Source organism: Palaemon carinicauda, unplaced genomic scaffold (genome assembly GCF_036898095.1).
Source record: "Palaemon carinicauda isolate YSFRI2023 unplaced genomic scaffold, ASM3689809v2 scaffold187, whole genome shotgun sequence".
NCBI lineage: Eukaryota > Metazoa > Arthropoda > Malacostraca > Decapoda > Palaemonidae > Palaemon > Palaemon carinicauda.
Genome location: NW_027169447.1, coordinates 90533 through 107409, shown reverse-complemented (window position 1 = coordinate 107409; position 16877 = coordinate 90533). Strand labels below are relative to the sequence as shown.

General features: G+C 42.2%; 1 protein-coding gene across 1 annotated transcript in view; it reads left to right on the top strand.

The window, feature by feature from the left end:
- LOC137635869 (dnaJ homolog subfamily C member 13-like) overlaps nucleotides 1-16877 on the top strand; it is a 113449-nt gene that overhangs the window by 16329 nt on the left and 80243 nt on the right. Inside the window, exons 6-13 of the mRNA XM_068368302.1 lie at nucleotides 653-816; nucleotides 2121-2372; nucleotides 3447-3696; nucleotides 4673-4845; nucleotides 5580-5787; nucleotides 6376-6555; nucleotides 13040-13270; nucleotides 15042-15242. Of these exons, the coding sequence (XP_068224403.1) occupies nucleotides 653-816; nucleotides 2121-2372; nucleotides 3447-3696; nucleotides 4673-4845; nucleotides 5580-5787; nucleotides 6376-6555; nucleotides 13040-13270; nucleotides 15042-15242 (1659 nt within the window). The remainder of the gene's footprint in view (nucleotides 1-652; nucleotides 817-2120; nucleotides 2373-3446; nucleotides 3697-4672; nucleotides 4846-5579; nucleotides 5788-6375; nucleotides 6556-13039; nucleotides 13271-15041; nucleotides 15243-16877) is intronic.

Here is a 16877-nt window from a genome sequence, read left to right as displayed (position 1 = left end):
CCACAACGGTGGGAGCACACTGAAAATAAAGAAATAAAAATGTAGTGGGGAGGGTGATTTGTCAAGCCTTTGGCATCAGCTGTTGCTGATAGACTTGGATAAGGGTATCGTACAGTGTGGGCTGGATTGTTGTGCTTATATTTTTATTATCTAGAGGTTCTTTGCTCATTTAGGTAAGACTAAATGAAGATTTGCAGGTCCCCCAAAACATTCTGAGATACAAATACAAATCAAACTGAAATAGATTTCAGATATTGTATCAAAAGTTCATAATGAAATACTGTTACTAATATTATGTGAATTAATGCAATAAGCAAGACGACATTTGTGATATGAACCAGGACTATTTGTTGACTTTTGAAGCTGAAAATCTTAGTCATGCGAGTTAGGTGAAGCGTATTCTAGGATAAATTGTAACAAAATTTTATGTACAAACAATTCGTCTTAGAAACAGCTTCTTGGAACCCAGTAAGCTGAGGACTTCCTGGTATTGGAATGATAACCTTTTGAATAATAATTATATCATTTATCAATTTCAGAGTGGAAGATTTTGGTAGGCTGCACATATTGTATTTTGTACCGATTGTTGAGACAAAACCCTGAAGGAAATGATTACCTCTTTGATAAGAATTATGTCATTTATCATTTTCAGAGCGGAGGGTTTGGTAGGCTGCACATATTTTGTACCGACCGTCGAGACGAAATCCTGAAGAAAGTCGAGGATAATGCTAAGAAATACATAGGAATTACTATACCAGCGAAAAAAGTCTGCATAACGTTACAGAAGGCATTAGACACTAGGCTAGGAAAATATAGGTAAGTGCAATTCTTTTAGTTCCTGTAATTTGCAGGTTATTTCCTTGAAGGGTTTTTCATGCTTGTGATAGAAATTGTTTACTCGAAGTATGATTGATTGATTGACGAATGTAAGAGTTGAAGAATTAATTACACGTTTTATGTGTTTTTAGTAATTTGCAGAGTTTATTTCAACCTGGAATTATTATTATTATTATTATTGTTATTATTATTATTATTATTGTTGTTATTATTTATTTATTACCTGCTAAGCTACAAGCCTAGTTGGAAAAACAGGATGCTATAAGCCCAGGGACCCCAATACGGAAAATAGCCTAGTGAGGAAAGGAAACAAGGAAAAATGAAATATTTGAAGAACAGTAGCAACATTCAAATAAATATTTCCTATATAAACTATGAAAGCTTTAACAAAACAAGAGGAAGAGAAATTAGATGGAATAGTGTGCCCGAGTGTACCCTCAAGCAAGAGAACTAATAAGATGTGAAAAAACAGGATTGAAATGATTACTCCTCTAAAGAAAAACCGTCAAAAACTGTTTGAAATTATATTTGATTAGAAGTTTCATTTAAAATTAGATTGCATAAAGATAGGAACAAAAAGAAATTACCTGAACATTATTTTGCACAGACAAACGGCAGCCATTTCATGATTTACTTTAATATCTCTCGCATTTGCCAAAAGGGAATGCAATGTATGAAAATTAAAATGCTTGGTAATGCCTTTTGTAACCATCGAATCCCCTATTGAAAACAGTTTTCTGATCCTGTAATGAGATGATAATAAATGATTTAGCATTGATTTATATAGTTGGAAATCTCTACAATTGATTTGTATCCAAAATCAAACCATTGTTCTCTAGTCATGGGTAGTGCCATAGCATCTGTACCATGGTCTTCCACTGTCTTGGGTTAGAGTTCTCTTGCTTGAGGGTACACTCGGGAACACTATTCTACCGAATTTCTCTTCTTGTTTTGTTAAAGTTTTTATAGTTTATATTGGAAATATTTATTTTCATGTTACTGTTCTTGAAATATTTTATTTTTCCTTGTTTCCTTTCCTCACTGGGCTATTTAACCCGTTGGAGCCCCTGGGCATAATTATAGCATCCCTCTTTTCCAACTAGGGCTGTAGCTTAGCAAGTAATAATAATAATAATAATAATAATTTTAAAAAACTTTGTATACTATATACATATTTATTTTGAATTATAGACATTTTCTCCCTGGCAATGGTAAGCTTTTAATCATATCAATATCTGCTCAACTTCAATATATGTATTTCTAAATCCTTCGTATTTTTCCAGTGGCGATGAGCACATCACATCGTTATGTGAATTTTCAGTAAATAAAGTGACCCACAGACACAACGACCCAGTGAGAAGAACGCTTTGCATAAGTGAGACGTGTCTGATCGAGCGAGATCCCAACTCGTACTCGATCGTCACTCTAAAACCCCTCTCGGACGTCTTTGCGCTCGTCAGAAATCAGGAGAATCCGCAGAAGCTCACTGTCGAGTATGTTCGCGGAGGCAGTAGGGTCTACACGTCGTCCGACAGGTGCGTCAAGCTGTTTTACCGTTCTTTTTTCTTTGTAGAAACTGTTTATTTGTTGTTCAGTTTTTTGTAGACTTCAGTCCTCATCATTCAATATTAACTCTTTCCACTCTTCTGAACTCATCCTGAAATTCCTTGTAGGGACGCTGTTTATGCTGTTATCATTGCTGTAATATGTTTATTGTTCAGTTTTTTTTTGGTAGACTTCAGTCCTCATCATTCAAAATGAACTCTTTCCACTCTTCTGTCTCCTGAACTCATCCTGAAATTCCATCAGGTCTAGGTCTCTACCTATCCAGTATTTCCATGATATTCATATCTATCCTACTGAGTCCTTGTCTTGTTTCCTCTTTATCTACACTGCTTGTTTTCCGACCAGCTGTTCGTCAACCCTTTACATCACTTCACTGAGATGTGGTTTCCACTCTGATTTAAATGTTTTAGCTAACTATAGTTAATGGCTATCTTTTTACAATCTCTGAGCAATTTAACTCATCAGAGCAACCCACAAATTTTAGTATGGCCCATTATCTTATGTTTATCATACTATGCTGTACAACACAGGATCCTCCTATGCTTTTTGGCAATGAGCCAGCTGGCTCAGTTTTGTGTTGCTATTAAAATATTTATCAACAGTACATGCATACATATACTAAAGCACTTCCCCTAAATTTTGGGGATTAGCCACCATCAAACAAATGAAAAAAAGGGGACCTTTCCTCTCTATGCTCCTCCCAGCCTGACGAGGGACTCATCCGAGTTTGGCTGGTACTGCTAGGGTGCCACAGCACACCCTCCCCCGTTATCCACCACAGATGAAGCTTCATAACGCTGAATCCCCTACTGCTGCTACCTCCGCGGTTATCTAAGGGGATCGGAGGAAGCAGCAGGGTCTACTGGAACTGCGTCACAATCGCTTGCCATTCATTCCTATTTCTAGCACGCTCTCTTGCCTCTCCCACATCTGTCCTCCTATCACCCAGAACTTCCTTCACTCCATCCATCCACCCAAACAGTAATTTTATAAATTTAACCTAGGCCTCAGCAGTTTTTATAATCCCTAATTCTCTTTCCCAGAGATTCTTTGCTGGCGTCACTCATCGACGGCGTCCGTGCGTCGGGCAACTTGGACGTTCACGTGCGCATGACGCCCACGCCGAGGGGAAAGAGATTAGGTCCCTTAGAAGTGCCAGTCGACGAAGAGGTCGAATCTATGCACGTCAAATTCCTCCAGCAGCCGCCTCCTGGCTGGACTTTTTCTGAAACGGTCGATAGATTCAATGCAAACGTTTCTTACTCAGGGTTATTACATGCTGTCACAGGAGAGGTTAGTGTCCTCCCTAATTTTTGTGTTAGAAACATTTGATAATATTTGGATAACTTAAATACTTTATGAGGTACAGTTGTAATGTATTTTTTATGCCTGTGAATTTTGACAATTATAATGTTTGCTTTTTTTTAAAATATTTAATATATGAATGTGAAAAAATTGTACATACATAACCATAGAAGTAATATACTCTCAGGCCTGGCTAGGTAATTTTCTCTTGTGGGCAGTTATTTTTCTTGAAGGATTATTCTCAATCATGACTTAAACATCTTTTCTTTACCTGATTATAGATAATTGAACTTTTTATGAAAACAATGTATGGTATTCTTTTTCCCTACTATTCTAACACCATCTGATAAATGTATAGTTTTAAATTCTAGTTATGTATTCTATGTATATGAATACGGTATATACAGTCATACCTCTCTTCACGAAAGACTCTGCTTACGAAATTTTCAAGCTACGAAATGAGATGCGAATATTTTTATGACTCACTTTACGAAAAAATGTTCACTTTAGGAAAAGAGATTTGCCAGCTAGGCCAAGAATAAAATAGTCACCCATCACAGAGTTGAAGAAAATAGGTTGAGACCAAAAAGGTATCTGTAGTCTTTGATAGGGGTAACTATAATATTGCAATATTGTACTGTATGTATTGCATTATTTTCAATTTATTATTACATTATGTTGTAATAACTACTTAATTTACAGGTATTAACATTTAGTGTAGGTAGATTGAAAGGTTTAAATGTATTTGGCTGTACAGTATTTCATTGTGGTTATACTTCAGCTTTATAATGAGGTTTAATGTGGTGTTTTGTAGGGTTTGGAACAAATCAGGCAATTTGCATGTGAAATGTGACTCACAACACGAAAAAATCACTTTACAAAAGCCGCTCCAGAACGAATTAATTTTGTGTTGTGAGGCATTACTGTAATAGTAGGTGTTCATACTTGTTTTTTTCCCGAATAGGGACTGTTTGCCGAAAACAAAGAGAGACTGATCACGGGAGGATTGGGTGCACTAGTCTTAAGAGAAGGAGACCAAACGACATTGCCAGCCGAGGAAGTCGAGGCACAGTTTCACGCTCTGCGGAGATTAGTGGCGTCGAAGGCTGGATTTGCCTGCCTCACGTCTCTACCGGGGTACGAGTTTATACGTTTTTTTGTATGTTAGGTGTATCTATCTAATAACAGCCCTATAAAGCATTTGTGGTTCACGAACATTCCCTGGGCTCAACGGTACATTTATTTATCGGACTCAAATACAGCACTGAAGTAAGGTAGTCGTACCGTGCCTTTGTATCACATGTAAGCTCCCAGGTGTCCATCATTTCACCCTTTTTGTTAATGTGTGACCCTGAACCTACACTTTACAGTAGGATCAGTATTCCAGCACAAAATAAGATGTGTCTTAAGCCTTGTCCACACGATCGAGCAGCCCCGATGGGCAAACAGTGATACCAGGCCACAATAGTTAGTGAAAATGAGGGTTGACGACGTCAGAAGCGGGAAAACTAAAGGCACGGATCTGGCAACACTGTATGATGCCAGATCCCTGTCTGTGGTTTTCCCACTTCTGATGTCATTAACCCTCATTCTTACTAACTATTGTGATCTGGTATCACTGTTTGCCCTTCGGGCATGCTCGATCGTGTGGACAGGGCTTTACATATACAGCAGTCATATACTGCGTTTTAGATATATGTATTTGTTAATTGTTTTCACTTAGAAACAGTCCTTTTTTATCCTGAATTGTATTAAATAATTATTAATTGGAGCATTTTCTGATTTTAAATTTAATGAACATGACATATCCATATTGCAATAGACATCATGTTCCCTGTGAAGCGAACATCTTTAGTGTTTTCTCCGTGCAGTTTCAGGGAGAAAGTCGGCGTGAAAGTCGTCAAAGCGCTCCAGAGAAACGACGGCGGCATCAACCACGCCGCCCTGGACATGCTGTGCGCCCTTATGCAACCGATGCACGACTACCCTGATCTGAAACAGGAGCAACTCAACAAAGCGTCGCTTCTCGCCTCCCCGAAATTCCAGGAGAAGCTACTCGAGACTTGGGTCAGCCACGTGGTGAGTGTGGCGACAGTTGTTCGAGCTTGTTTGGAAACGTGGTAGTGTGTTGTCTCTGCTTTTCTTATCAAAGTAGAAGGTCCTCAAATTAAAACTTTCGATGATACAAATAAATCCAACGGAATTCATACATCTCGGATATAGTATCAAAAGTTTGTATACTGTAATTAGATAAAGTAATACTGTGATAAATGAATATTATATCATTTAACATAATCAGCAAAATAACTTATGTAGTAACCTTATATTTATTTCATATGAAACCAAGTTATTTGTTGGCTTTTGTAGATGGATATCGTAGGTATGGGAGTGAGGTATATCTCTCTGAACTCCTAATAATTCTAGTTGTTTGTCTATCTACTTTTCCTGCCATCTGTTCCTCATCATTTGTTATGACATTTCTGATCCATCTTCACCTTTCAGTTACCCTTTTTTCTCTGTGTTCTCGACCTTTTCTCCCATCTTCCAGACAAAAATCCCCTCCGCCAATTCCTCATTCATAATTCAATCTTCCCACCAAATATCCACCATGAATCTAAACTCTTCACAATTGTATTTTCAAAGATATTTACTCGATTCTAATTCCAGACCCATGGAACCGGTGCCTTAGTGGTGTTAGCCATGTTGGATTTCCTGACGTTTGCCCTCTGCGCACCTTACAGCGAAACGACGGACGGAGCTCACTTCGATCGTCTCTTAGAAATGGTTGCCGAGAATGGAAGGTCCCTCTACAGATTGTTCCAGCATCCATCGCTCGCCATCGTGAAGGTAAGTTTACTTTGATGAATAGTTATCTGGATGGGGACCAGTAAAGATTTACCTTCCATTTTCCCTCTGTTTAAAAACAATTCCTCCGTCCATGTTCTTCGGTAGTTTAGGGATTTGACGCATTGATCTTCATGAATTCAAATTGTTATGCTTTGACTACGTGCTCTTTTGTTATTTAATCATTAAATATATTGAAGTTATCTGAATAGTAAATATTTTGAGATATACAGTACATTATAACATTTATTTCTCTTTTACATATTGTACCCTGATAATAGAATGTATATTTTATGCCTGATACAGTGCTCTTGTCCCAAAATCAAAACTATGAAGGATCTTGTATCGAAATGAGTGTTGACGTCTTTAAAATTCGCATTTTCAATATTAAACTTACCCGATAATCATGTAGCTGTCAACTCCGTTGCCCGACAGAATTCTATGGAGGGATACGCCAGCTATCACAATACTAGAAGGGGGTGTATTTACCAGCGCCACCTGTGGCCAGGTACTCAAGTACTTCTTGTTGACACCTCCTCAATTATTCCTCTGTCGTGCTTCCGGCAAGACGTTCTGGGATACGCTTATGTTCTTGGAGTATTTTCACGACTTTGGTGAAGTATTTCTCTTTGATTTCGGCTGTCGCTTTACTGGAAACTTCTATATTAGCTTAGTTAGCTTTTGGAATTAATTTGATTAATTATGGTGACGAGAGAGTATGAACTCTCGTTCACTTTTCAATGGCCGACCCTTCCCTTAGACGGAAGTGTTGGTGTCTAAGAGAGTATAGACTCTCTTTCTTAATTTTGCTTAACAAAAGTCATTAGATTTTTCTGTTACATTGTAATTCTGTTTTCGCAATTACTAACTTTGAGAAAGGATAGAATTGCGTATTTCAGGTACAAACCACTTAAAGTTTCGAGTTCAGTGAAATAAGTGCAAACAGAAATCAAAGTGATAAGTGATTAGTGCGTGAGGGTACTTTTGTGCGCGCCAGTCGTCCTCCCAGTCCGGGACCTCTTGCAAGCTCCCAAGCCCAGGGGAGAAGCAATGTCGAAGGGCATAAGGGTTCAGCAGGCCTTGATCGGCGCACAGAAGTATTCTCGGTGGTTGTGGGCGTGTCTTACCGAGACCGTCACTCCCACCCGCAGACGATTGAGCCCTTATTTTGCTCGTCTGCAGAAGAGATTAGGGGAGAAAATAAAGGCAGAGTAACGCTGGTCTCAGGTCTCAAGATCTCTTAAACGTTAAGTCCAGACCTATGCCAGACGTACGAAGTTAAAGTTCACAACCCGAATGCAGTCATTGGGTTAGCTCTGACTCTCCTCAGTCATCAGTTGATTACACTCCGCCTAAGAGGAGTAAGGTTCTGCCACAACAGATCTCTGCTGTTAAGGCTTTACCTCAGCAGAACTTAGTGTCTGCCGACCCCAAGTTAACTCTACTGCAGTCCATACAGTCACAACTTTCGGTCTTGATGTGTGAGTGTCGGGCTGAGAGTGTTGCGCCTCCGCCTCCGCCTACACTCCCCCCCGCCTATGATCGCTCCGCCTGATCACAGTACCACCTGCCAGGCGTACGATGTTGTGAACTCTACTACAGTCCATGCAAGCACAGCTTTCGGACTTGATGCGTGAGTGTCGGGCTGAGAGTGTTGCTCCTCCGCCTCCGCCTACACTCCCTCCACCTACACTCGCTCCGCCTGATCACAGTACCATCTGCCAGGCGTACGATGTTGTGGACTCTACTACAGTCCATGCAAGCACAGCTTTCGGACTTGATGCGTGAGTGTCGGGCTGAGAGTGTTGCTCCTCCGCCTCCGCCTACACTCCCTCCACCTACACTCGCTCCGCCTGATCGCAGTACCACCTGCCAGCAGTTCCACCTGCCAGGCGTACGATGTTGAGCCACGTGCTGAGTTTGCTGTTCCCTCTGGTGTTCAGCCTCCGCCTTCCTTAAGGCAACCTTTACATTGGGATCAGGAGGATTATACCTCTCTTCCTCCGCCTCCACTTGCTGCTCCACCAGTGATGCAACACTCGGTTGAGGTACAACAACCTCTCCCGTCCATGAGTCAGTCTCCTCAGCTCTTGCTGCAGCGAGCTCAACCCTCCACAAGGCAAGCACCACAACACCTTAGCCTTGCGCCTCAGGAGCCTCAGCTTGCGAGACATTTACCTTGTTCTGCGCAGCCTCTTCCTCATCGCGCTCCGCTCACACCACAGGAACTGGAACTTGCTACTCCGCTTCCGCCAACCGCTCAGCAAGCGCAACCCTTGGGTTCAACCACTCATGCTAGGAGTCAGCCTCCTCCACCCATGCGCCTTCCTTCTGCTTGTCTTTTATTCAGCCTTTGCAGACTGAGCCTCAGGTGTTCCCTCATCGGAGTCTTGAAGAGGAAACCACAACTATTGTTGTTCCAGCTCGTTCTGACTCTGCTGTTCAGCATACCTTACCTCCATTTTCATACCATGGTTTAAACCCCATGCAAGCATGCATAAAGCACTCTAGCACTGGTCATGGAATTTCTGAGAAATGTTAAACGCCATGCACACGCTCTGCTTTCCTTACAGCAGGCTCTGCTTACAGCAGGCTCTGCTTACTACATGCTCAGCATTCAGCATGCTCTGCATTCAGCATGCTCTGCATACAACATGCTCTGCATACAGCATGCTCTGCATTCAGCATGCTCTGCATACAACATGCTCTACATACAGCATGCTCTGCATACAGCATACTCTGCATACATCATGCTCTGCATACCTTACCGCATGCTTCTCAACACATCTTGGGTTGTTGCCAACTCACTAGACTGTCAAGCAGTTTCATAACGTTGCCTTCTAGTCTGCTGCTTTTGCACCAGTGAACCCTCACTCAGAGAACTTAGCTTTTCTAGGATAAGGTCCCTGTAGATGAGAAAGTTCTTTTCTCCTTGAGGACTCTGTCATTTGGAGGGAGCCTTTAGCTGCATAACCTCTTATGGACTTTTATTTAAGCATAACATGCTTACAGGGAAGGTAATGGTTCCACTTCAGCCGCTAATCCCGTCTGTTACCACACCTGCTCCCATAGACCTTGAGCTGTGTTGCATGACATGCAGTCCAAGCTTAGTCCTTGTTAGAGGATTTTTTGTTTACGGAGTCAATGTGTCACGGGGAAGACGTTCAACAACCAACAGAAGGGACTTGTTGTGACGCAGTGCGGCAACCTCAGCAACCCGTTAAGGAGTTGTCTGTACGACCCAGACAGTCTAGACAGATTCGGGTTGTCACTGTACTTCCTCGCTTGCCCATGATTGACAGTTTACAGACTGTGCAGCAGTATCATGATCTTGTGTCCGGCTCCGTCAGACGACTGGCTTTTAAGAGCTCCCACAAGTCGTCGCTGTCTGGAGATTTTCAAATGGACTATGGATCTGACCAAGGAACTGGGCCTCCTGGTCAATTTTGAGGAGTCTCAGCTCGTTCCATCCCAGACCATTGTCTCCTTGGGTATGGATCTTCAGAGTCGAGCTTTTCGGACTTGTCCGTCGGCCCCAAGGATCTTCCAAGCCCTAGAATGCATCCAGAGCATGCTGAGAAGGAACCGATGCTTAGTCAGGCAGTGGATGAGTCTAACAGGGACACTTTCATCGCTGGCCCTGTTCATCGAGTTAGGGAGACTCCACCTCCGCCCCCTTCAGTATCATCTAGCTGCTCACTGGATAAAGGACATGACGCTAGAGACGGGCTCAGTTCCTGTTTCCGAAGAGATGAGGTCTACTCTAACGTGGTGGAAGAACAGCATTCTTCTCAAGGAAGGTCTACCATTGGCTGTTCAGACCCCCGACCACCGTCTCTTCTCGGACGCATCGGACACGGGCTGGGGTGCGACACTGGACGGACAGGAATGCTCGGGAACATGGAATCAGGAGCAAAGGACACTTCACATCTATTGCAAGGAGTTGTTGGCAGTTCATCTGGCCTTGATAAACTTCAAGTCCCTCCAGCTTAACAAGGTGGTGGAGGTGAACTCCGACTACACCACAGCCTTGGCTTACATCTCCAAGCAGGGAGGGACTCATTCGAGGAAGTTGTTCGAGATCGCAAGGGACCTCCTCATTTGGTCAAAAGATCGAAAGCTCACGCTGGTAACGAGGCTCATTCAGGGCGATATGAATGTCATGGCAGATCGCCTCAGCCGGAAGGGTCAGGTCTTCCCCACAGAGTGGACCCTTCACAAGAATGTTTGCAGCAGACTTTGGGCCCTGTGGGGTCAGCCAACCATAGATCTATTCGCTACCTCGATGACCAAGAGGCTCCTCTTGTATTGTTCTCCGATTCCAGACCCAGCAGCAGTTCGCGTGGATGCCTTTCTGCTGGATTGGTCCCATCTCTACCTGTATGCATTCCCGCCGTTCAAGATTGTCAACAGGGTACTTCAGAAGTTCGCCTCTCACAAAGGGACACGGCTGACGTTGGTTGCTCCCCTCTGGCCCGCGAGAGAATGGTTCACCGAGGTACTGCAATGGCTGGTCGACGTTCCCAGGACTCTTCCTCCTAGAGTGGACCTTCTGCGTCAACCTCACGTAAAGAAGGTACACCCAAACCTCCACGCTCTTCGTCTGACTGCCTTCAGACTATCGAAAGACTCTCAAGAGCTAGAGGCTTTTCGAAGGAGGCAGCCAGAGCGATTGCCAGAGCAAGGACGACATCCACTCTCAGAGTCTATCAGTCTTAATGGGAAGTCTTCCGAAGCTGGTGCAAGGCCAATGCAGTTTCCTCAACCAGTACCACTGTAACCCAGATTGCTGACTTCCTGTTACATCTAAGGAACGTAAGATCCCTATCAGCTCCTACGATCAAGGGTTACAGAAGTATGTTGGCAGCGGTTTTCCGCCACAGAGGCTTGGATCTTTCCTCCAACAAAGATCTACAGGACCTCCTTAGGTCTTTTGAGACCTCAAAGGAACGTCGGTTGTCCACTCCAGGCTGGAATCTAGACGTGGTCCTAAGGTTCCTAATGTCATCAGGATTTGAACCGCTCCAATCAGCCTCTTTTAAGGACCTCACATTAAAAACTCTTTTCCTCGTGTGCTTAGCAACAGGTAAAAGAGTAAGTGAGATCCACGCCTTCAGCAGGAACATAGGTTTCACATCTGAAACGGCTACATGTTCCTTGCAGCTCGGTTTTTTGGCTAAAAACGAGCTTCCTTCCCGTCCTTGGCCTAAGTCGTTCGAGATCCCAAGCCTGTCCAACATGGTGGGGAACGAACTGGAGAGAGTACTTTGCCCAGTTAGAGCTCTTAAGTACTATCTAAGAAGGTCAAAACCATTACGAGGACAATCAGAAGCCTTATGGTGTGCTATCAAGAAGCCTTCTCTACCAATGTCTAAGAACTCAGTTTCTTACTACATCAGGCTTCTGATTAGAGAAGCAAATTCTCATCTGAAGGAAGAAGACCTTGCTTTGCTGAAGGTAAGGACACATGAAGTGAGAACTGTGGCTACTTCAGTGGCCTTCAAACAGAACCGTTCTCTGCAGAGTGTTATGGATGCAACCTATTGGAGAAGCAAGTCAGTGTTCGCATCATTCTATCTCAAAGATGTCCAGTCTCTTTACGAGTACTGCTACACCCTGGGTCCATTCGTAGCAACGAATGCAGTAGTAGGCGAGGGCTCAGCCACTACATTCCCATAATCCCATAACTTTTTAACCTTTCTCTTGAATACTTTTTATGGGTTGTACGGTCGGCCAAGAAGCCTTCCACATCCTTGTTGATTTGGCGGGTGGTCAATTCTTTCTTGAGAAGCGCCAAGGTTAAAGGTTGTGATGAGGTCCTTTAGTATGGGTTGCAGCCCTGTATACTTTAGCACCTTTGAGTTGATTCAGCCTCCCAAGAGGAACGCTGCGGTCAGTAAGGAAGACGATCTTATTAAAGGCAGAGTAACGGTTCAAGTCGACTTCCTTACCAGGTACTTATTATTTCATTGTTATTGTGGATAACTGATTATATGAAATACGGGATACTTAGCTATCCTTTAGTCTTGTACACTGGTTTTTCACCCACCCCCCTGGGTGTGAATCAGCTACATGATTATCGGGTAAGTTTAATATTGAAAAATGTTATTTTTATTAATAAAATAAATTTTTGAATATACTTACCCGATAATCATGATTTAATCGACCCTCCCTTCCTCCCCATAGAGAACCAGTGGACCGAGGAATAATTGAGGAGGTGTCAACAAGAAGTACTTGAGTACCTGGCCACAGGTGGCGCTGGTAAATACACCCCCTTCTAGTATTGTGATAGCTGGCGTATCCCTCCATAGAATTCTGTCGGGCAACGGAGTTGACAGCTACATGATTATCGGGTAAGTATATTCAAAAATTTATTTTATTAATAAAAATAACATTTTAAACTTCTGGTCTTTCAATAATGTAATGTTGTAATTCTCAATTAAACTTCTGCCCTTTGAATAATGTAATGTAATTCTATCCTTTACAGGGTGCTGGCTTAGTTATGAAAGCAGTCATCGAAGAAGGCGAGGGGGACATACCGGAACGGATGCAACTTCTGGCCCTGACGGAAGGAGCGTTACCGAGGCACCTTTACACGGCCCTTTATACTCAGACCTCCGACGGCCGGCTTCTCACGCATCGCCAGCTCTCTCGTCACTTGGTTTCCCTCTGGTCGGCAGAAAATCAGTCGGCGATAGATCTCTTGTCGAGAACAGTAGTAAGTATGGGTTTGATTTTCTTTTTCTGCACCTGTAGCTAATATTTATGATGCTTTTGTATTTTTGGACTCTAAATTTATTGTTATGTAAAAGAGGACTCTAAACTTATTGTTATGTAACAGAGAACTCTAATTTATTGTTATGTAACAGAGGACTCTAATTTATTGTTATGTAACAGAGGACTCTAATTTATTGTTATGTAACAGAGGTCTCTAATTTATTGCATGTAACAGAGGACTCTAAATTTATTGTTATTGTATGTAAAAGAAACCTCTAAATTACTATTATGTAACAGAAATGTTTTAGGATCCAGAGCCTGTAACTCCAAGGGCAGCTTAAGGCCAAATCCTTTTGACTAGATGAAGGGGACTGTGCTCGTTAGGTGTCAAGTGACATGGGAGTTGTAGATACTTTCTGTTCATATACACCCTTTTGGAGTTTGTGTGTGCACGGTAATGCTAGAAATGAATGGATGAAAAATAGTTGAGTTAGGAAGAGAATTGTTTCCCCCTTGTCCCTCAAAGGTAAAACTTGGCTCCTTGCGGCTTCCAGTCCCAACATGTAACATGTAAACCTTACGTTTTTTGTGAGTCGTAGTAGAAATCCAGTACATGTACCTAGTGGCTTCCAGTCCCAACATGTAAACTTTCCCCATTTCGTGAGTTGTGTCTCAGAAGAAATTCAGTACATGTACATTTGCAGTAGTAGTAGCAGCAGTAGGGGACTCAGCAGTATGAAGCTTCATCTGTGGTGGAAATGTGGGAGGTTGGGCTGTGGCACCCTAGCAGTACCAGCTGAACTCGGCTGAGTCCCTGGTTAGGCTGGAGGAACGTAGAGAGTAGAGGTCCCCTTTTTTGTTTTGTTTCTTGTTGATGTCGGCTACCCCCCAAAATTGGGGGAAGTGCCTTTGGTATATGGATATGGACATTTGCAGGCCAGGAGAAGGCGTAGACTAAAATACGAAAGCAGGTGTGTGCATATCAATGTCATGGTTATCGTCATTATCCACTCGATTGTGTCAGTACTTTGCTGAGGACCTAGGCATATTGAAGGGAAAGAAAACGAGAAATTTTTAGTTGGGGGTAAACATCAATATAACCCAAGCTTCGAGAGAGAATATGAACATCAATGGAGGTTCATGGGAATGATAGTAACTCCGTAGTAGGAGTGTGTAGTGCTATCAGTTTACCTCACGCTTACACTGTAGGCATTAACTTTGAGATCTTTACAGCAATCCTTCGGCCCCAAGCTGAACTTGCCTCATATCCTTTTACTTTACTCTCATTCCCACTTCCTCTCTTCTAACATTTACTTCATAGTGGAACTGTTGAGATTTCCCGTAGTTGCACTTTGGGGCTGAATAGTCTCCCGGGCTTCAGCACCAGGTTATAGAGCCTAAATTCATAAATCCAGTCCAAAAATATTAAAGCTGATATAAATGCCTCGTTGCCACTGAAGAATCAAAATCAAACCTATGCAGTTCCCAATAGAAATCGATGCTTAAAATTTGCAAACAAATTTTTACACTGAATAGTGAAAATTAATTTCTTTAAGGAATTGTTTGTGTACGTAAATATTTTGTATATAATACTGAGGTTTTTTTTATTTATTTACCCTGCTGGAAAGTTATGGTAGTATTTTCATGAATACAAATTTTTTCATTTATATCTAGATTTTACATTATTACATATTGCTTTTGTAATTTATTTAAACCTTTCGTATATTGTACACTAAATTTAATGATACAATTTCTCTCCTCCAACTCCTCAGCCACCAGGATTATTAACCGTCCTGGAAAGCAAAGAGACCGTGCCAGTCGACGACATCGATCGCCTCAACATGCGGGACAACATGAAAATGGCGGAAGAGAACGAAGAGAAGAACAGGAAAAACCAGGTCCTTGAAAGTCTCGACAGAGCTTACAAGACATCGGTGAAGAAAGTTGAAAGTCTCGTAGAGAAACATATGGACGTAAGCAAAGTATTCAGTGATCGTTTCTTTTTCTCTGATCCATTCCAGGACTTGTTTCATGCTGCTATGGCTTTTATTTGTTGTAAATCTGTTCACCTAAATGCTGTAAATGCTTAAGAGATTTCTTCTGAGCAGGCAAGTATTATATGTTATCAAGAGCATGATTGGTATTGAAAGTACGAGTACGGTATGTCCTTGGCGGTTAATACATTCGCTGTTATTAAAGGACCTCGGGGCATTGTGCATGGAAAGGTAATGAATGAGGTCTGGGTATATTTCTTGATTAGTTCTTCATTTTTCATTTGGTTTAATGTTAATGATAGATTATTCATTATATTCTTTATGGAACATTCAGTGGTTTACTTGAAAGGAGGTCAGGGTTATTTCTCAAAATGATATGTCGAGTTGTCCCATTTATCTCTGCTCTTGTTCATTGGTTTTACAAGTTAGTGATCTCTCTTAACATTTTATTGTAGCTCATACAGACTTAATCGATTGAGTCGAGTCTTATCAATCCTCCTGCTTCCTCTGGTCGCCTTGGTAACCACAGAGGTAGCAGCAGTAGGGGATTCAACGTATGAAACTTCATTTGTGGTGGATAACGGGGGAGGGTGGGTTGTGGCACCCTAGCAGTACCAGCCAAACTCTGCTGAATCCCTCGTCAGGCTGGGAGAAGCAGAGAGAGGAAAGGTTCCCTTTTGTTCCTTTTTTATGATGACGGCTACCACCCAAAATTGGGGGAAGTGCCTTGGTAAATAGAATAGATTATATAGACTGTTGAGTCAAATATTTAGTGTTGATTGTTTTTATACAAACATATGACCTTTACAATTTGGAATTATAATTTCTAATAAGGGTTCACGGTAGCAACCTTATGGTCGCCTATTGAAAACCTCCTTGCGTAGCATTCTCCCGGACTGTGGTTCGAGTCCCACTCAAGTCGAAAGTTTCTTGTAGTGTCTATAACCTCACCATCCTTGTGAGTTAGGGATACAGTAGTGGGTTTAGGGGAGCCTATAGTTCTGCCTGCTTAGTCATCAGCAGCCGTTGCTGGCTCTCCTTGGTTCTAGCATGGGTGGAGAGGGTCTTGGCTGCTGGTCAAATGTTTATATGGTAAGTCTCAAGAGCATCGTCCTTCTAGCTAGGGCAGTGTCACTGTCCCTTGTCTCTGCCATTCATGAGCTGCTTTTAAAACCAACTTCTGGTTTGCGGTGGCAATTATTGTGGAATTATGTCGCTGTGTTGGCCTGTTGGTTTTCTATTTCTGTGGTTCAATTATATGTGGAAGAAGCCTTGCCTGCTCTCTTATCTCACTGCCACTCTGCCAGAATTTAAATTTTGCTGCCTCGTTTTTGGTGGATTTCGTCCCAGCTTCTTTATAGCCTACTGCTTGAATACAACAGTTATCTGCATTCCCTCTTGTCAGGATATTTCCACCACTTGGCTGCTTTTCCCAATAGATACAATACTCATTTTAAATGTCACACTTGAAAGATTGGAAAATGATGAAATAAAAATGGCAGGCGTAGTAAAGATTACAGAGGTGATTAGAATGTCACAACTGAGATGGTGTGGGCATGTGTTGATGATAGATGGTGGGGAGGGAGTAAGAAAGGCTAGGGAGGCACCTGATAG